Below are 21,884 nucleotides of genomic sequence, written 5' to 3' on the forward strand. Positions count from 1 at the left end.
GAGATTGTTACTGACCGTCGTGGTTTGATGCTGCCACCTTGTGGATACGCGCTTTGAGACTCACCCCTTTGAATGATTTCCCTGGTGAAATAAAGTCTGGGTCTTTTTTGTTGTCGCCTTACTCCTGTGGGATTCCTTTCTGAGCCTTGATTTTTGTTTTTAATCACCTTTACCAATGTTGCACACTTCGATGTATTTCTCATACATTTTGCTTTAAACTGAGCCCTTTCCTGATTGTTAAATGTTTGTTAGTTGGTTGGTATTCACAATGGACATGCACGAATTGGCTTCCAGCCCACCTTTCATCAGGCTACTGAGAACTGAGCTAAAGTCACACTTGAAGAAACTCGTTTCCCACAAACGTACCCTTTGGCTGGAGTAGCATCATGGAAATAACGCAGTCCCGGACACACTGTCTCCCAGGGCACCCGACGGCAACAAGGTTGCCCTTTCGATGAGGAACAGCCGGTATTTGTTATCAGAAAAATAAGCTGCAGAAAAAAAATAAAGAAAAATGCATTCAGCCACCACAATATTTTTTACTCCAGGGGTCTGACATTAAAAAATATTAATAAACATTAATTCATATACACATAGGTACATCGCCCCTCTTCATCCACTGGTCTGTTCATGAGCCATTTACGTTTTGTTTCCGGCCACCACAGCATGGAGCAGGGGGATCAGCTCACTTCAGCCAATGGCTGTGTTGCACTGTGAGTTGCAGCATTTTACCTGACCACGTCTGCACAGTTGACTAAAAAAGAGTGCACTTCATTTAATGGTCTGATGGGTCTGGGCCGCTGGGCCTCTGCTTTTGTTTTCTATTTTTTAAATATATTTTTGCCTTGCTTATGCATATTGCATATGGTTGTAAAAAATAAAATTAAAAATGCACGCGTGACATATTCCGTTTGCCAAAGCTTGTTATTATTGGTGTTAGCAGTTCGACAGTGAACCCCACCAACTTAAATGCATCAGTGTGACGTTTTGTTACAGTATTGTGTGACTCTGCGTAAGCAATAGACAAAACTGATTGCTAACCCCTTTCGGGAACTCAGTCTGTGATGTAACTGCGCTTCCCAAGGCTTAGGTGTTCTGCTTGTCTGACTTGTTTAACTGCACTCCTGCAGAGGTGAGCAGCAGGATTTATAGCGGAAACAAAGCACAGCTGCGTTTAGTGTAGCACACTTGGAATCACTGGGAATTGACGAGAGCTCTCACAGTATTATTCTTCCCTATACATTAACGTAATCTAATTATGAACTTGTTTTTCAAGAGGGCTTCCTACAGCATGGACCTGGCCTCAAGGGCTTCGAGGCGCTGTATAGAAAGAGTTTTTAGAGTGCATCGAAACACATTTGATGTTATGAGCAATGTAAGAAAAGCATATGTGAGCATATAAAGACCCATTGACGTTAGGAAGCTTGAGCTGCGGATCACAGGTAATAACTGATGCCCTCCTTATTCTCAGAAGAAAGAGGAGCAGTTGAGCAGAACAAAAATCTGTTATTTAAATTGAGAGCAGTCACAATATTGACAGTATTTCAGCCAGATTCTTTATTTTTCTATCCTCCAGGTCAGGAAAGGTTTGGCAATATGACACGCGTGTACTACAAAGAAGCGGTAGGCGCCTTTGTCGTTTTTGACGTGACCAGAGGGTCCACATTCGAAGCGATCATGAAGTGGAAGCAGGATCTGGACAGCAAGGTCCACCTTCCGAATGGAGGCCCCATTCCAGCAGTGCTCCTTGCCAACAAGTGTGACCAAGCCAAAGAGACCAGCTACCAGAGCCCAGCACAGATGGACAGCTTCTGCAAAGAAAATGGTTTTGTTGGATGGTTTGAAACGTCTGCAAAGGTAAGAACACCTACAAGAAGATTTTTTTAAGAATGTCACATTCTTTCTGGGTCCTATACCCTTCTTAGCACAAATTCATTATCTAGTTGGGATATGCTTGGGCCTCACCTAAATGTCTGTCTTTGAGCATGTCTGTGTCTATTTAGTGCACTGTTGGGATGGAAAAGTCCCAACTGTGCATACCTGTTTAGTGAAGAGTAGAGTGGACGGCTGTATTGCATGTCATAGGACTGGAGACTACCGGCCCGCTCAGTTGATATTCTGCACCTGTATTCTCAACTCGCTTGGCCTACATGGCAGGAATGTAGCGCTGTGAAGCATGCACATCTTCATTTGTGTTAGAGAGCGCTTGCATGTGTGTTTGCTGAAGTACATAGCATGGAGTCTCATGGGTTCAAATTAGGAAAGCCCAGGACACAGAAATCTCTGAGATAGGGGTATGGACTGAAGACCCGGAAAAGAGAGGTGGGCTGCTGTCATTCCTGGGGCTGAGGGGAGAGCTACACTAGGAGGGAAGCAGAGCAACTTCTGTGTGCTTCCAAGGCATGTTGTGGTTCAGGAAGGGTGCTGGGGAGGGAGGTCTGGGCACGCTGTTTATGGTAGGTATTGGGATTGATAGTGTACACACTACAGGAACACAGAATCACAAAACCTCAGAAGCTAAATCCTTCGAACCTTTAGAAGACCTGTCACTGGAGGCTGACATCCAGACATAACCTTTTGCTGCATCCACGACCTGAATTGGGGGTCCATCAACTCTGGTTCCTCGCCTGCTGGAACAGACCGACTTTTGCACAAAGAACAGAGCACAGAAAGGGGAACTTCAAAGAGCCTGACACCCACAGTATGAATTTCAAAGGGGCCAGGTGGTAAATCAGATTTGTGTCTGGAGAGACTGTATATAAGTGAAAGCTGAAAGCCCACTGTGACAAGACCACCACAACTTGAGACTTAAGCTGCTGATACCAGGAATAGGGATTGAGGTCTGCTGGTCTCTAGAGCTGGGCAGCGGGATAATGCCCAGGATGCCTGAAGCACTTGCCCTGACCCTGGAGCACCTGCTTGTCTGCCAATATCAGTTTCCCCTGTGAGGAGGAAGAGAGCTGTGAGGGAGGGAGGCAGGATTCAGAGGTGAGGATCCAGGTGCGCCAAGTGTGAGGCCGAATTTCCACCTGGACTGACTTCGCTTTGGGACTGCCACATTGCAGCAAAGGCTATTTGCCTGTACGATGTGGGCCATCCCTCTGGGACAAATGTTAGGGGCATCCACTGTTAGCACCAGGTGGTGGCCATCGCCACTGGGTGACCAGATCACCACACAAGTGCCTCGTCGGGGCCATCGCCAAAGGAACGAAATGAACTTGCAGGGACCTTCCAGTCTGCCAGGGGAGAGGGGCCTGCTTGACTTGAGTGCCGTCGGTAACCCTGAGTGTGCACCATTAAGCCCAAGGAGCCCAGCAACTGCTTATCTGCCGCTGACTACTGGACCTGCCTGCCGAGGAGGATTCTGAAAGATCAGGAAGCTTCTGCCTTCCTGCCAGATAGCTCACTCCTGCTGAAGGGGTCCTCTGCCACCAGAGAATGTTCCCGCTGAAGGTACTCATCCCGATGCCAGGCCGCTGCACTTACATCTCAATGCTGAAATCAGCGGAACGCACGTCTGACCATAGAAGGGGACTGTTGCGTTGTTGCTGCTGCCTGAGAAAGACATTTCGAGCAGGGTCTCACTAAGACTTTGGGACTAAGGCACAATGCGCCACATGTGAAAACCACGTAATAGACTTGCAGATATTTGCTGCGACCTTCGTGAACCAAAGCTTAGAGGAGGGGGTTACACATAGGGGAAGTTGCCTGACATACTACCTGGACACTTCAGAACCAGGCAGTAGACGGAAGGGATTTGGGTGAACTAGCCCGAAGAGCTAAAAGTGGCTCCGCAATGGATTTTGCTGATAACTTCACTGTGATAGATTTGAACGGCTGCATGTAGTAAATCATTGTTTTTCCATAAAAGTCAGATTTGGCCTGGACCTGATTTATTGGATTGATGGAGGGAGTGTTGAGTTGTGTGTTTACGTATACACTGACACTCAAATCCCCCCCATCCTCAAAATCCTTGGTCTGCTCAACCCGAGCTACCACTGAGAGTCAAGTGATTAAAGTCTAGTTCTTGCCCCTGTTGCATAGAGTTCATAATACGGTGGTCCCCAGGACAGCAGGAGTAAAAGACCCCAACTAACACAGTGGGTCCCAGTTACCCTGGCCTGCCTTGTGGCCTGCTGAAAGGGTTCTGACATGCATTATCTGAGTCACTACATAAGTAAATAAGTAGCTGCAATTAGCTCAGTTGTGGCCACATGACATTTTGTTAGTAGGTTCAGAAATCCAGCGCGCTAGTATCAGTGCTCACAATGTGAAATTAATGAGAGCTATACCACAGATCAGTTTGAGCTCTACAATGTCAAAAACAGCTGTTGAACTACAGATATGGCTATTTCTGGGCACCCTTATTTTTTGTCATTAAGTGCCCTAGCAAACGATAGGGAGTACTGAGAAAAAGTCAACTAATTTCTACACGTTTCCTTTTTACTTTCCACAGTACCTCCCTGCCATTCTCACCAGGATCTGTTACACAGGAAGCTTCAGAGCCACAGAATTTAGAAAATAGGCTCATGGGCAACTTTAATCTACCCAGCACTTGCAAAGATCAAGAAGCCAAATTTAGTTTATGGGCAGCACTTTATAGCAAAGGGATATAATAATCCGAATCACTTTGATGTCGAAATGCTCATACCGTTAACCGAAATGGGAAGATCTCGTCTTTAACAAACCAGTCAAGGGAACTTGTATTCACCAAAGTATTCAAACCCACAGTAAACGAATTGCAGGAAACTTTCTCAGGCAAACGCTAAATTCTTTAAAACAGAATGTTGACCACATTTGGTCTGTTCTCAGGACATACAATTGTAAGCAGGGTAACAGAATATTGGGGTTTCTGTTCAGTGTTGTCATATGATTTGTGTTCCATTGGTGTTTCCTATCCAGCTTACCAGTGCTGTTTTTTTCTTTACATTGTGTTTTGTACCTTATATTGGTCCACATCTTCTAACTTGCCTTTCCTTCCTGTTTTGTTTGGCCTTCGTCCTTCTTCTTGATAACAAAAAAATAGTCCCCACCTCAGTCAGTTAAAACATTTATTCGGCTAAATTGTAGCCATAAAAAGGCACAATAAAAACAACAAATGTCATGAAACATAAATTACAAAAACAATTCAGTTTATAAAAAGAAAAAATATACATTAAAAACAAACACTAGATTAAAGTGGGGAATGTACAGAGCCCCCTCTAAAGTAATCCTAAGGGGACATCTGATAAAACTAATAACTGACAAATAAACTCCTCAAACGCTGGAGAAGTTTCAGGCTCACACTTGTAGATCTCAAATTTAAAGTGAGCAAAATAGGACGTAAGAATTTTACTCTGTAAAGAATAACATTTGCAATAAAATAAAATTAATAAAGGATTGTTTACTAATCTGATCATATGGACATCAGGGGAGAGAGGAAAACCAACTACCTTGGGCAAGATGTGCTACTGAAAAATGTGACAGTGACAATCTGAAGCGGATTAAATAAAAACTATGTTCATGATTGGAGACCCAGAGCAAGTATTGCATGATACATTTGGGATTTGTAATTTCTTGATGCAAGACAACTGTAATCGTACTCTGGTGCTTATCAGCCCTTTTCAGGTGCATGCTGTTCAGAAACAAATTTCAAATGAGGGGTTTTAAATTGGCGACAGTTGTCTCAGGCAAATGAAACAAGTGAGTTAAGCCCAAGTCTGAAAATGTTTTTTTTAATAAAAGATAACCAAGTAATTCTTGCCCTGTTGTCTAAATTCGTACAGTCTTTCAAGATAAATCAGGAAAAAGTTGTGTAAGTAGAACTTCAGATTTTTACCCAGAGCAGAAGTGGAGCTAGTTGGAACTAATCCTTTATATGGGGTAATCAGACCTCTGAATGAGTAATAATACTGGCAGTACTCCTAGGGATCGCCAGTAATCTGGCTAAAAACGTGTTCTCGGCCACCTGAAAGGGCTGGCAGTCCAAATATCCCCAAACTCCAGCCCAATACAGACCCAGAGAAAGACGTTTTGATTTATACAGGGATATAAGTATGTTAATTGGTTTCTGTATCAACTTGGTGGCAAATTTGAAAACGGCCTTGACCACTGTTTCCATCTTTAATCACTGCTGGGCCAAGTGCATGTCCCATTTAAGATTTGTATCAAACAATATTCCCAAATAATAAAAAGTTTAGGCTTTAGTGATTGGGACCTCGTCGATACAAAACCTCAGAGAATGAGTAGTTTTCAGGCAGAGGACCATCACAAAGGATTTCTTGTGATTTACCTTCAGTCTCCTCCCAGACCTAGGGAGATCTTTCCCTGTATTCTGTTAGAATTGATCAAATGCACTTATATCAAAAAGAATCAGAAAGAGAGCTAAAATGCAACCCTGTCTGACTCCTTTGCATACCTTAAAACAGGGTGTACATTCCCCATCTTGGGTATAGCAAACTTGGGCCAAGGTGTCCCAGTGTAAACATTTTAAAATGTCAGTCAATGGAGGATCCACCCCTGTGGTTGTCATGAGGTCTTGACCGCCAAGAGAAAAGCACTAGAAATGTCCATCAAGGCACGTTGTAGTGAACCATTCATGACCTTTATGTACGTTTTGGAGATCAGAAGCAGGTTGAGAGACTGCTCCACTGTGCCTGTGCCCTGTCTGAAACCGAACCAGGCATCTGAGAGAAATCCTCTTTCTTCTGCCCAATCTTCTAATTTTTGCAGTTGAACCCTACCAGAGATCTTGTCAGAGGAGTCCACTAATGAAATCGGACGATAACCGGATGTGTCTCCTCAGTCAGCATTTTAATAAATGGGGTCTACGGTCGACGTTCTCCATGAACAGTGAAACTCAGCTATAAGAACAGATTGCAACACGTTTGTCAGAAGGTGGTCCAGGACTCCCACATTTTGTCTATAGACATCAACCGGGACCCCGGCTTTACCCAGGGTGCTCCTCAAAATTGTCAGTGAGACATCATTGACATCAATTATAATAGAACATTGACTGTTCACATTCAAATGGGTGGTAGAAATTGACCCATTTGTAGCATGACAGTCCGGGGAAACTGGAGTCTGCAGAATAGACTAATTATCCTCAGCGATATTAGAAAAGTGGGCTAGCCAGACATCCGAGGGACTTGAGTATTGGTCGTTGGGTTTTTGTACTCTGGAAAATAAGGGTGGTATATCACCTCCCAAAAAGCTTTTGAGTTCTTAAAATGGACAGCAGGTCATCCCAAGCCTTATCCCTAATTTATCTCTTCCTATTTTCGAGGGTTTGCTTGTAGAGTCTACTGCCTGACCTGATATTATCCAAGTTTCTGGGGGAAGACTTAATGGCCAATTTCAAATTCTTATGAGCAAAAGTACAGGCATGATTAAACCATTTGCAGAGGTGGGGAATCCAAAGAAGTCTTTTTGATCCTCATAAGGTTAGACATGGCTTGCAAAGAGTATTAAAGCTACCCAGTACGGATTGTGGGTCGTTTGTAACTGAAAGACAGCTCATCAGGTCGTCTCTTGTCGCAGACACAAGGCCTGCAAGACATTTCTCATGATCAATAGTTTCCCATATAGTGCGAATCTCCTTGTTTTCATTATATTGCAGAGGCGCAAGGCCCTGTGAGACAGGTGATTTCATACCAAGAAGTCTAAGTCGCTGTGATCATTCATCATAGATGGCAAAATCATACTGTCTAAGACCAGGGGGATAACAATGAATAAAATAAAATCAATTGTGGATCTCACTTCTCTCCCAGTAAATGTTGGGGGAATCAGAAGTTTACAGGTTAACCACATGTGTTGAACAGAAAGCAGTACTTTAAAAATTAAAAGCATTCCCATAAACATTATGAATAATGTGGGCTATATCACTCCCTGTCCAATCAGTCAGGCCACAGATGTGGTCAACCGGTAGGGGGTATTTTGTTATATTAAAATCCCCACACCAAATAACAAAGACCCTGCCAGGGTATTCCTCCAAAAACCCAGAAATATATTTGTCCAAATCATGAATCAAATCAGTCGAGTAACTGGAAAAAATAATAAAAAAACAAAATTAATCAGGTGAAGAACACAAGAATCAGGTAGTCCCACCAACACAATTTGGTACCAGGGCAGCTACACATTTTGGTAGTTATTACATTGGCCAACTTAAGCGGGACTAAAACTCCAAGGCCACCCTCAGATGGCCTAAGGGTGACGGGATGGCAGGAACACAAATGATTGAAAGCCATTAATATGGAAATCATTTACAGACCAAGAATTCTGGCAACACATTACATCAAAGGACTGGAAAATTCCATACCAATCTGGGTTGCCTATTTTTTCCTAACACCTGCTAGATTCCAAGAGAGGAACACAGTTCATTTGAGTCTGCTGTAGAGGGCGGTATATGCATAATACAAAGATTAACTCCTTCAATGTTGTGAGAAAGTTGTCCTTTTTGCCATGATCCCCGACTATTTGTGACTGATACTGGTGGTTACTGATCCTGACTCTGCCCTGGGCTCTGCTAACCAGACCCAGACCCAGGGCCAGTGCTCTGTGTAAAAGGAATATGCAAATTAGGCACAATTGTAATTGGCTATGACAGCCTACGTATAAGTCCTTAGTATATAATAGGGCATGGGAGGATAAGTGGATTTAATGCACTCTAGTGTGCACTGCCGTAGTGCCTGCTGTCATTTTAAAGTCCGCCCTGCTTTGCAGGCTGCTTTTAAAAGTAAATTATATGCAAATTCAACTTTGGAATTAAAAGTACTTCCAAAGTCTCAAACGACCTTCTTTTTTTACATATGTCACCCTTGATGTCTCCCCTAAGTGTTTCAGGCGTAGGGTGCCTCGTAACTATAAGCAGGTGCATGACAAAAGATGTTTTATATGCAGTGGTGTGGTGAAAACTACCAACTTCTTTTTCCCCCCATTGTAGTTCAGTAGCCCCATAGGCTAACATTGGGAAACCTTATTAAGGTATAACGTTCGCTAGATATGGGCTACAATTTCCATTCTTGTACCCAAATTGATAGTTAAAATAAATCCAGCAGTTTGCCACTGTTATATTTATTAGAACTATCACAGAAAATAAGTTATTGAACTTTCTTTTCTGTGAGCCGAAATTCAGCTCACCAGCTGATCTTCTCTGATTGGCCAGCCTCTGCCAAGCTGAGCCGAGCTGCCTTAATGAGGTGTGAGGTGGCCTGCATTGACAGTGGGACATCTGGTGGGTGGAGATCTGCAACCTGCAGAGCAAAAGGTGGAAAAGGGGGCTGGGTGTAGCCAAACTGGTCTTGAAAGGGAAAATTACACTCCGGGCAGGACACTGGCTTATACCCCCTCTTCCTGCCACCCCAGCCAGATGGTAGCCACAGTAATGAGATTAGCAAATGGACTGGAGAGGGAGTGTTTAGGGCAATAAGCCACACCAGAGGGCTGGCTTAGCCAGATCTTTACCCTAAGAAAGGATTTCTTCCATCTTGGATTTTGAAAGAATAGTGCTTCCTAGGATTGCTTTTTCCAACACTTCCCAGGATGTGGTCCCCCCTGGGGTGGCACCCTGCACCCCATTTGTCAGGGGTGCCCCCTGCTTGCCAGCCCAGGAACACTGGATAAATATGGGAGAGTTGCCCAGCAACTCAAAATACACTGCCTGAAATACAAGGATAAGAAGGACTGCCCTGCTGGAACCCTGGTCTGCATCCCAAAAGACTGCACTCTGCATGACTGCACCTGCTGCTCTTTGAGGAACTACAACTCTAAGGATTTACCTGGCTTCAAGAGAGGGAAGGAGTGGACTCCCTGACAGCAACAGGTTAAAAGAGCTTCACCGCAGCATCCCCACCAAGGAGGACCCAGCTGACCACCTTCAGCTGAACCTTTGAGGATTTGCCAGGTGCATTCTGGGAAACGTCCCAACATCTCAAGGACCATCTCAGTTTCTTGACCCTTGGATTGCTGTTGTGGACCACTGTATACCCAAAGGAGGACATCTGGTAGGAGATTTAGAAGTTTGCAGAAAGAAGATTGGAGAACTTATGGAAAAAAGCTCCATAAGGTGACCGGCCCGTTGAGTCAAGCCACCAGCTTCGAACCGCAACCCGACCTGAAATCCAGGTTCATCCCGCTGAAGCTACAGGGCCTTTCCCAGTCAGTGAAACTTCCAGAAGTTGACCGGGAGCCCGTGCTGAGCCAAGCCAACAACAAGAAAGAGCTCCAGAAAACTTTCTACGTCCAAAGGTAAAAATTATGACCGAGGCCCTCCTGCTCAGTTTATCCAAGCAGGGCTTCATTGCGGCCAGCCTCAAATTGAGACTTGGTCCCAGTCAAGTACGACCAGATATCCCCGTTTGGCGCTATTGGTTTTTAAGCACTAGAAAGCACATTTTTTGATTTATTCTTTAAAAATTAATTTCTCTAGTTCCATAAATTTTATTTTATTTGGTGTTATTTTAAAGATAAAAATATTTCCTATTTTTATAAATTGGTGTTAGATATTTATTGTGTGTTGTTTCTTACTTAATTTATTGGTGGTTTTAAATGCCTTACACACCTGTCTCATAAATTTAGCCTGCCTGCTTGTTGCAAGCTACCAGGGTTTTTTAGCAAGGGATTAATTTATCGAGACCCTGCCTGAACCTTACATTGTGATTTTGTGATTGTGGCCTTTTTCCTAGTGATAGGTCCCTAGTTATCACTACTAATAATGCACTTTCCAACAGATGTCATCAGGCTCTAGAGTTCCATCAGTGGTCGAAATGCACTATGGGATTGAAGGGAGTCAATCCGTATTAGAAAGACTAGATAATGGAGCAAAACGGTTTAGGTGAGAAAATATATCATGGTTCTGTAAGGGCTTAAAGCCTAGCGGTAATGCACATATTTTCAAGAAGCCAATAGACAAGTAATCTAAGCAAGGGAACAAGGGGCTAACCAGCCACTTTTCTCCAAAGTTTACCACAATACAATCACCAGGAATTGTCCTGGACAAGGAGCCTAACCAGGCCACTCTGCGGACCATAAGAATGTCATCCATCAAGTCGTGGTGCCAACCAGATTTAGTGGTAAACAAATGAGGAGCTCTCTATTTGAGCGCATGCCAGTCGTTTTGCGAATCATTACTCTGGCCACTAACACTTGTGAGCACTATAACAAAAGGCGTACAGTCAGACAGCAGTTGTAGACAATCCTTACAGCTCGGTTTATATCATGCACCCTTTCATCCTGATGCTGTAAATCATTAAAATCTCTAGCTTTGGAGGCTTGTGCTGCAGCAGTATGGGAGTTGGATGTGGGGACGGGTTGGTTGGGGTGCCCAACAGCTGAAAGATAAGAGCCACTGGTTGCTGATGGATTCCTTGGATCATTGCTTCCATCTGCACTACAGAACCCAGATTGAAGTGGGTGACTAAAATTGGCCTGTTAATTTGGAGGAAGAGAAAGATGCTGAGTATCACACAAACTTTGGATTTTAGTCTGTAAATGATTAATCTGGCTTGTCACCGACTGTTGAAAAGATTTTTATAGGGATTCAGTTTTTTCAAAGATGGGTTTGCAAACGGTTGAAAAAAGGTTGCCAAAAGTAAGACTAAACTCGGGTCCGAAAGAGTTATTAAGATCTGGGTTCAGCGATGGTGAGACAGATTTAGCTTTTAGTTTGCTTGCTTTAGCCATCTCCGCTGGAGTTTTTCCTCCTTGTGCTTGTGTTTGGGCAGGGGAGATTTGAGCGCATTAACCAGAGAGTTTAAATCAACAATTGAAATATCTTCTGCAGGATCGTGACTAACAAACGGATTGTTAATCGCAGCTGGGATTGTCCACTGGACCACATTATTTGAATTTTCAGATGGAACAGCTTTTTTAACAGTCAGTGGACTGTCTGGGGGGGTACCACTAGCAACATTTATCATTTTATTTTTGGACCTCATCTATTCTTGTCTCCACTAATTATAATTCCATGGATATAGTCCACATGAGAGGACAAATATGAGGTAGTTAAGGGAGAAACAAACCCCTTTGTGCTCGAACAGGCTGGGCTACGGGCTTTTTCTTTCCCATACTGAAGAAAAGAGTTAGAGGCTGAAATATAATGACCAACAAGTCTCAGCTTCTTGAAAAAGCCGAAGTAAGCCCTACCTGACAGATGCTGTTGTGGCCCACTGGTGGCTTATCCCACCACAGGGCCAAGAGGAGTGCCGACGGGCCTGCTGTTAGCCCTGGCACGCACCTGGGTGCTCACTGCAGAGTGCAGCCAAGTGCTTTATAGCACAGTTACCAGCTGAGTACCAGCTGAGTCCCACCTCCTGCACTGCCGCCCCTGGGGGGGTGAAGTCCTACCCCAGGTGTAATGAAGGAGAGCACAAGAGTGAAATTATGTGCCTTCCTTAAATCTTATAAAGACATGTTTTTATGATTTGTCCTACCCCATATCCCTCTTCCACAACCATTACCTCTGCTGCCTTCAATGAACACAACTCCCATTATGTCACTCAATAATCAATGGTTTTAGGAATGTGTAGATTTGAGTAGTTTCTCAGCGAGTGGATATGTTATCCTTCGATCGGCAATGTTGTCAGAATGAGAAGCCCGGGAGTGGTCTCGGGTGGTGTACATATTTATATTATTCATCTTGCACTCCAAAACGTGCTGTTGTTGAAAATAAACATACGAGATGAGTATCTTGGAAATAAGTTTGTTAACACTTCTCTCTGTAGGCATGAGCACTACCTCAAGCCTCGTAACTTTCTATCAGTTTTTTCACCATAATCACTGCACCAGTAGGTGGCATCACGCAGTTCCCCATTGACTAAGCTCTGCCCCGGAATTGTTGACTGGGTCAGCATATAGGTGCCACCCAAGCGTGCTGACGGTGATTCTTTTCTTTCTGCGCCTGAAGCGAACTCCTTATTTTTCTCGCCCGTTGACAAGATTTTTCACCCCAGATTTCTTTTTAATGTGCAATGAAATATGTCCTAGCCTAAAACTTCAGGGTTTAAGCATTGTAGGCACTGTCACAAACAAATGTCTCTGTTGTTTTGGGTTGAGCCACGACTCCCAAGTTGTGCTAGGAGTGTGCCCTATTGTACCCACAGATGACACAGGAACTCAAAACCAAATTGTACTCCACTGAGCTCTACTGGAAGGTGCATAAGGACCTCTCCCACTGGAAGTCAAAGACGTGGACCTGGACCCGCTCCCAGGGTCAGTATCACTACAAGTCTTCATTGCGATCCAAGTCCTTGGGTAAGTCAAAACCCAGAAAGAAACACAAAGTCTAAGAGGGCTTTGTCCCAGCCTCGCCTCAGCTTTTTGTAATGATGGTAATGGATTCATCCCTCAATACGATGATGGCAATTTTTACTGCAAGAGACCATTTGGCTGCCATCTACCAATGACATGGGGTGACTTCATCCCTTGACCATTCTACAAAGAGTCTACTTCATTCACCATGGTCTCTAGACAGGCAGCCAAAGTCTTATATTTGCAATTGTCTTCCGTTGAGGTGAAAACCAAGGTCCTCTCAGCAGTGTTACAATCCGAGCAGTCCTCACCTGAACCTCTACTACCATTCATTGATGTCCTCTTAAACCAAACACTACTTTTGCTCATGATTTAACAAACATGTAGCATGTCATCACAGACCTGCTCTGTGTGGACCTACCTTTGTTATACTGCACCCTACACCTGAGAGCCTGGTATAACAAGCCTCCTGGAACGGGTGTAGCCCCCAATTATTTTCCTACTCACAGCCTCCCCCCGGGACAGAGAGTCAAAAAGAATAGAAGCATTAGGGAATGGGATGTTTTCTTCTGCTAGTCAGCACTAGGTGTTTGGTGGGCACACACACCCATTCATTTTGGGACTCAGACGCTGAGCTCTTACCGGCAGTTCAGTGAGAATTCACTATAATTTGGCTCATAGTATTCTAGATGGACTCAAATACTGCCAGGTCCATCGTTTGGTCCTACAGGAAGCTCAGGCTCATTTGGACAGCAGAGCTTTAGATTGGAACTGGTACTACTCCCACTGCTTTTTTGGGCCAAAAATTAGCAGATGCATCTGCTTTATTTTAGACTGCCGACCCATCAGTTTCTTCATGTGGAAGAAAAAATTCAAGATGCTCAAGCTGGCCAGGGTTCTATCTGCCCTGGATCAATGAGAATGGATAGGCAACTTCAGGTCCAAAGCCACTATTTCCATATCCCCATCCTGCAGGCCCTCAGGCAGTACCTGCAGTTCAAGGTGTACCATGAGCATTTTCAGTTTACTATGCTTTCTTTTCACCTCACCAGCGTTCCTTGTGTGTTAATAAAGCTGATAGTGGTGGTTGCAGTGTACCTTTGGAGATTGACTATCCCAGACTTCTCCTACCTAGATGACTGGATGCGGAAAGGGGGGCATCTCCACAGTCATTTCTAGACCACCTCCTAATGACCGCGTACCTCCTTACAATGCTGGGGTTCACAATCAACATGCCAAAGTCACAGCTGACTCCTTTGTAAGGGCCCCCTTTCATCAGAACCATCCTGATATGGTGCACTTTCGTGCCTTCCCTTTGGATCAGTGAGTCCAGGATAATGAGGCTATCATTCCAGTGTTCCAGCGTTGGTCCTGGGTCTCAGTGAAGATGGCTCAGAGGCTTCTTGGCCTGTTGGCATCCTGCATCCAGTTCTTTGACCATGCCTGGTGGCACTTGTGGCTTAGCAGTGGATCTGACATCTCAGTGGGCCTGGCCCGAGGAAACCTATCCGATTCCATCCAGGTTTCAGAGGAGATCTGCAGAAGATCTACAGTGGTGGCTGCTAAATTGCATTTAGACCAGTGGCAGACCTTTCTCTCTACCCTACACAGAGCTCATAGTGGTGATGAACACATCACTGCTGAGTTGGGGAGGTCATCTGAGAAAAGCAGAAATCAGAGGACTGTGGTCTACTGAGAAGACCTGCCTCCATATAAGCTTGCTGGGGTTGCCCACCGTTTGCTTGGTGTTGAAAGATTTGTTGCCGTCCATCAATGAGAGGCTGGTTCAGGTTCTTACTATGTGGTATTGTAACAGGCAGGACGGGATGGAGTCCCTGGCTCTATGCCAGGAGGCTCTGTGCCTCTGGACCTTGCTGAGACATTTGGCAGGGCTTTTCCCGGGTCATACACCTCCACATGGGATCTTTAAACACCAGGGCCAACAAACTCAGCTGACATTCACTAGGACTCAAGAACGACAGCTACGCCTTGAGGTGGGAGCAGGGATTCTTACAGCAGTGAGAAGAGTCATGGCTTGATCTGTTCACCACAGCCAAGAACATGCAGTGTCAGTGCTTTCACACATTGGAGTTCCCAAGAATGCTTTTCTGGGACCCTTAGTCCACTTAGAGGAAAGCACTGTACTCCTGTATACCTTCTCCTCACCTGCCTCTCTGCCCAGAGATCTGAAGAAGATCAGGAACAACAAGCCCAGTTCATCCCAGTGGCTCTTGAGTGGGCCAGGAGAGTGTACTACCTGGAACTTTCTGGGCACGAGTATTGGTCCCTCAATCGGGCTTTCAGGCAAATCAACTTTGGGAGGATCTCCTGTCGCAGTAGGTTAATGGACTGGAGCCTGAGCAATCTACACATCCAGGCATGGAGATGAAGTGGCAGCAGTTGATCTCCCTTCTGAAGTAATGGATGTCATCCTGGCAGCCAGGTGTTCTTCTACAAATTTATTTGCGTTGGACGATGGGACAAGTTTCTGAGTTGGTATGATACCCATAGCATGGACCCATTGCAGGCTAAACTGTTGGATGTGTTACTGTTTGTTCTTTTTTTGGCTGTGCAAGGACTTGCAGTGGGCGCTGTTAAAGATTACCTGTTGGCCATAATGGCCATTTTGTGTTTACTGGACCTGCCATCCTTTTTCAGATCACTTGTTGTGATACATTTTCTTTAAAGGTTGGTCCACATATTTCCACCAAATATTTTAGTGATGCCTCACTGGGATCGTAATTTAAATCTTATGTATCTCATTTAAGTTAACTGTCCCTTATGTCCCCTGACCCTGGAAACAGTCTTTCTCATCACATTCACCTCAGTGTGTCGCATGAGTGAGCTTTAGGCCCTACATTACCTTCTTTCAGAACAAACTGGTGTTGAGGACTAGAGTGGCCTTTCTACCTAAGGTTGTGACTCCCTTTCATGTTGGACATCAGACAGTCCGTCACACTCTGTTTCACCTCACCCCTTGAAAGAGGAGTCGAGACTCCATCATTTGAACCCCAAAAGAGGGCTGAGCTTTTACATTGATTGCACCAAAGACCATCTGGTGGACAAACAGATCTCTTTGGGGTTCTCTAAGGCAAAGAGGCAGGGTGTACGGAAACAAACTTTGTCCAGATGGATAGTCATTAGTCTTAGAATTTGCTGTGCACTGCCAAAAGCATTCCCAGAAGGGTTGAGTGCCCTTTCGGGCAGGGCTAAGGTGATAAAACTGCATTAACGCACAGAGCACCCAATTTTTGTGACTCCGCTCCACACTTTCAGAGTAGAATTAAGTCAGCACAGAGCCGCTATATGCTGCATATTGGTTTTGCAGTAAACACATCTAGATCTAGTATGGTATGTGGAGGTATTGTACAGGTGAACAATCCTCAGTTATATAGAATATTTAAAAGAAAGAGTGTTCCCGAAGGTTAGTAACCTCTATTTGGTCCTCACCCGCTCCTCATTTCATAGTAGGCTTCATTTTATTCTTTATACTTGATTTACTCCACTCACAAGCATGCCCTTTTCATAGAAGAGAATGAAAAAGCTAATTAACCATGTGTTAGACATTATTAGAGATCTATTGGACATTATTGTTGTGTTGCTAAACTGTAGTCCTTTAAATTGTTCACAACAAATAACTATGCTCGTGTTGCTCTCTCTGTAAAACAGAAAAATATTGTCAATTAATTTCATCTGCTGGTAGTCGCCATTCTGGTGTATTTTTTTTCTTTAGCTATCTGGATGAAACTTCAAGGGTGAAGCCTGCAGTGTGTTAGCAGAATTGAATGTTTTCAGTATTTCTTAAGTGAGACTTCCTTTCAGCACAAGGGCAGAAAGAATGATATGCAAATAACTTAATTAAAGCAAGATGTATTAAAATTATTATTCTACTTTCGGTAAAAAGATTACAGTAGTAATGAATGCTAGCAGAATATTAGAGTATTTGTATTTTTTTTTTTATACAAGTGCCCGGACGTAAAGCAGGAGAAATGTTTTTATTTTTATGTAACATCTAAATTCCTAAATGTGCTATTGGCAGAATGTTATGTATTAGATATATTGTTGCCACATTGTGTTCTGTATAACTTGTACTGTTCTAAACAGTATAACTGGTTTTGAGTTTGTCTGTATACCTCTTTTGCTTGAGTTTATTCTGAGCTCTTTTTGCTTGGGATCGTCAGTTTGGTACATTACCTCATATTTTTCTTCTGGGCTTTTTGTAGATCACGTTGCACTTTTGATTTTTGCAGGCTAGATCTCATTTAAAAATCATTTTGGTTTTAGCTTCTAAACTAATTCGAATATTTTTATTTGGAATAATTTTGGTTTGGCAGGCTAGCTTTAACTTACTTGGCACATTGCGCTTTTGGCTTGTTTTAGCTTAATATCAGAAGTACTTGACAAATGCACAAAAATTGACAGGCTCTCTGATCACATTCCTTCTCATGCAGAGTATCCTTTTACTTATTCTAACTGACTTGGCTTTTTGATTATGCCTTTCTAATCTGGCCTGTTTATTGGGTCCTTAATCAACTACATGCTCACAGCACTTGAATTGTCTATCTGTTTTGCATTATTTTTACTGGTTTTATCACTGCTGTAATGGTCGTTATATTTACTGAATAAATCTAATAGTAGAAAAGACCACATGAGATCTTTTTGTAAATTATTTATGTTAAAATTTCTCATGAATCAGCTTTGCCTCCAGTGGTCCTGCGGATTGACCATTTTTGATCGAAGGGAAGCGTAGCCAGGATAATAACGAAAAAGGAATGCTATTGGATTGGTTTTGCTGATACGTGGTTCAGGGAGAATTTAATCACCATACCAAATAATCTGATTGATTTAGTTTTAAACAATTACATTTAAAAAAGGCATTAAGAGGAAGTGCAGTAGTAATTTTTTGTCCTACAGACCTCGACCACAATGAAGTATTTCAGCAACTCCACTGTTAAATATGTGGAAAGGCAGTGTGCAATAAATACAAGCATTTCCTTTCTCTAGCTGCAAAATACACATCTTCAAGCTGATATTCATACTTTCATGCTGTCCACCTTGTACTGATGCCAGAACAGCGATGAACCGCAAGAAAAACTAGTTTGGGACAAATGTAAGTTACAGGGTACCCACTGGGTGCTGGGGCTCACACATTCTATCACAGTCCCATGGTCTAACTTTAGTAGATTGTTGGGCAAAATCTAATCACTTTCTTCCTAACATGCTCTTCAATCTCACTTTAAAAGTAGGACAGAAGTCAAACCAATTCTACCCAGGTACTACAGTGAAAGCAGTACTGAAGAGAGTAGAGCACTCTATAACATATTTGAAGCGGACATGCTGTTTGGACCCAGAGTTCCCTTTGCAAGTCTGCCCCATAGTGTTGCCAACACCCTTAACAAAATTGCTAACCTACACATTCAATACCTCACCCCGCAAAGAATAGCTGATGGCTAACAAATTCTGGCAAGCGCTGTCACAATTCTCATTTGATTGAACTGTACCTATGCTCACGTGTTCTTTTTTGCATTTTCCACTATTTTTCTAATAGCTCTTTGTAGTGAATTGCAAAATGACATATTGGTTTAGACACCTAAATAAATAAAATATTAAATGTTATGGATTTATTATGAGAAGGACAAATGCACAGAGGGTTCCTTGATCCCATCTCTTATCTACTCATTCATTCTAAATTTATAAGCTACTGTGAGCTCTGCATTCGTGCCTCACTCTCAATTAATTAATAAACATATCTCCCAATATTCCCTGTGGTCGTCCTGCCAACTGGACCACACATAAGTGGTAATTTACAATTGGAGTTATCGGTGCTCTATTGCTTGGTTCAGTCAGAAGATAATGTATCTGTGGAGATGTTAATTGGAGGTTGTATTGTTATCCATTCGGATGATGCAGGAAGGATGTCAGCCGTGGTGGAAATGCTGGAGTATTAGCTACAGAAACAGGTGGTGCTTTGAACCTAAAGGATGGGAAGGTCCATTTTCTTCCATGCTTTGAAAGTTGTCTTAGTGCTTGTATCAATAAATTTTGTTTGAGAGATGAAGGTTGAAAAGACTTATGTGATTATGCAAGGTTATATGATATCCTTTCGGACACTGTTAAGAATTGCAGATACTGCGTCAGGACTATGTTTACTAGGGTGGTTGAATGAGGTTTTGAAGACACAAGTCTAGGAGCAGGTCAACCAATGTTGGATTGTATGGTGAAGTCCAATATGTAGAAAAATAAACTAGTATGCCAATTATGGTATTGGATGAACAGATCTTTGCATTCCGAAGCAGTGTAATCTATGGTGGATTTTGCTGGTGTAGAATTATGTGGAAAGTGGATGCACCCGATCTGGCCTTTAAGGGACAATCTTTTGTGAGGATTTTGTAGCCTGCGGTTATTCATTTGTGTACAATTGAGGCATGTCATTTGTGAGTCCATTTTCGTGATAATTTGTAGGTCGGGATTAGAATCTGAGTTTAGAAACAGGTATTATATTTACACTGTGAAAAGGTTTTATATTTGTTGAAAATGATGGAATGATTTATAAAAATGCATAACCTGGTAATTTGAGATTAGCTTTTAAGCCATTTTTTGATGGAAATCGGACTGGTAAATGCACTCTGTGTTTTGTTTAAACCAGTAGAAACAGCATGCTGGCTTTGCAGATACGTATTAGACTATGCAGTAAGTGCAATTCAGAATTGAGTTTATAACGTGGCCTTGAAGCTTATTCCTTAAAAAACGGCAGTGTAAAATTCCTCATGTCGGCCCACTGTTAATCATTTTTCTCTAGGTGGTCAGTTTACACAACTTTGTTGAATTGGTTTGGCTTGTTTGTTGCTGTTTAAACTAGGAATTTAAGGGCAATCAATTTTTAAATTTCCCCAGTTGCTGCTCCCATGAAGTCCTCTAGGACGGAATGCGCTTCATTTTATTAAATCTGATTTTTAATGTACGTGCAGCTCAAATGTAATTTAATTGAAGCTGCAATTTAGCCGTATTACAGCACCTGGAAAATGACAAAACCAAGCAACAAGTGTAAAGATATATGAGAGCACTCTTACGTTTTTTTACAGTTCATCTATTTTCATTTCTATTAATTATTTCTCTCAGGATAACATCAACATAGACGAAGCAGCTCGCTCCTTGGTGGAAAACATACTTGTGAACTACAAGAATTACCCTGCTGAGAAGCATGCAGAAGACGTTGTAACTCTAGACAAAATGATGCCAGCAGAGAGCAAATCCCAGTGCTGTTAATGTTGACATGCTTATTTACGCATGCGCCCAGGCACGCTGCTCTGCAGCTGGACTTCTATGTGCCTTTACAGTCATCCTGCTGCTGTGATGCCGGACCACGATAAAGCACGAAGCCAGAAGTCGGGAGTATTTTTTTTGTTTTTGTTTTTTACTTCAACTGAAGTTTGCATGTCATTTTGGTGAAACGGATACATTTTTAATTGTTGTCACTACATTACTAACTGCCTGAGGATGGTCAGCCACCTATATGTTTTTTAGAATCAAATACTTTTTGTACATAGACCAGGACATTGTCCGTCATATATATGGTAGTGATAGGGCAGAAAGGGGCTGGTTTCATAACCAAAGTTATCTTCTGTTTGAAAAGATTTGTTCTGTGTTCGATTTTGTACCCAGATATGCAAGTACAGTTCAATGAAACCTGTTTACACTAGCTTTTCAAAAGCTGAACTGAGTAACAATTCTAGTTCATAAGTGCCCTATGATTTTGTCCTTTTGTATGTGGTTGGATTGACAAACTGCCAGAAGGGCTGGAGCCTTTTAAAGTGAAACTGTTGTGTGCTCTTTTGCATTGAACACTTAGGATCTTCGAGCAGAGCAAGATGAATGGTCATCTTGTTTGTAATAAATTTAGCTATCTCATGATTAGTAGCACCAGATTATGTAATAGATGATCTCTTCATGCAATGTTGCGCTACCTCATGCTAGCTTGACTGCCTGCCTGCCTCCAGGCGCCACAACTCCATGGTTTGCCATCAAAATAGTTTGCTGCAATGGCTGCAAAACTACATGGTTTCTCTGGTTTTGCAACCTTGTGCTAATCCTCAGTCTACATTTGTGCTGAAGTGAATCCATAAGGTTTAAAAATGCATGTCCGTTTCCCCTTCAGCAGTCTTTTGTAACAACGTCTTAATAAAAATGAAACATGCTCGAGAAATATCCATATATTGTGTTTTATTTGATATTCCTAATGCCTAATCCGCCATTTCTGCACTTTCCATATAAAAAACTCGGGTGTCTTCACTTAATGTCATTAGCAACATTTGTCTCTCAACTGGGAATCATCATACTACTACAAATTACCCATATGTTCGTTTCTGGTGCTGTGTTCCCCCTACAGTTAGATTTTCAAAGAAACTGTTACTTATATGTGGCTCTGAAACTTTCTACTACTTGGCTTTGGATAACTTTCCTACCACGCATAAATGGAGGTATAATGAGGGTAGGAGAGATTGTTGTGGTGTATTGCTGGTTCGGGGGCATTTTCAATTGCTGTTATGTGGCTGTCCCCTTTTCTCCCCTCTTTTCGTTGGGCATGTACTTTTCTACTAATTTTACACACTGGCCTCCTTGCTTTGAACAACACCTGAATTTTCTGACCCTTTTGTGGGATT

The 21,884-nt window shown here is 42.8% G+C and overlaps 1 protein-coding gene across 1 annotated transcript in view; it reads left to right on the top strand.

Moving 5' to 3' along the window:
- The window catches only part of RAB32 (RAB32, member RAS oncogene family), a 133,752-nt gene extending 112,325 nt beyond the window's left edge, over window positions 1-21,427 (top strand). The window contains exons 2-3 of the mRNA XM_069235153.1: window positions 1,577-1,857; window positions 20,344-21,427. Coding sequence (XP_069091254.1) covers window positions 1,577-1,857; window positions 20,344-20,490 — 428 coding nt within the window. The 3' untranslated portion in view covers window positions 20,491-21,427. The remainder of the gene's footprint in view (window positions 1-1,576; window positions 1,858-20,343) is intronic.
- The last annotated feature ends 457 nt before the right edge of the window (window positions 21,428-21,884 follow it).

This window comes from Pleurodeles waltl, chromosome 5 (genome assembly GCF_031143425.1).
Source record: "Pleurodeles waltl isolate 20211129_DDA chromosome 5, aPleWal1.hap1.20221129, whole genome shotgun sequence".
Classification (NCBI taxonomy): domain Eukaryota; kingdom Metazoa; phylum Chordata; class Amphibia; order Caudata; family Salamandridae; genus Pleurodeles; species Pleurodeles waltl.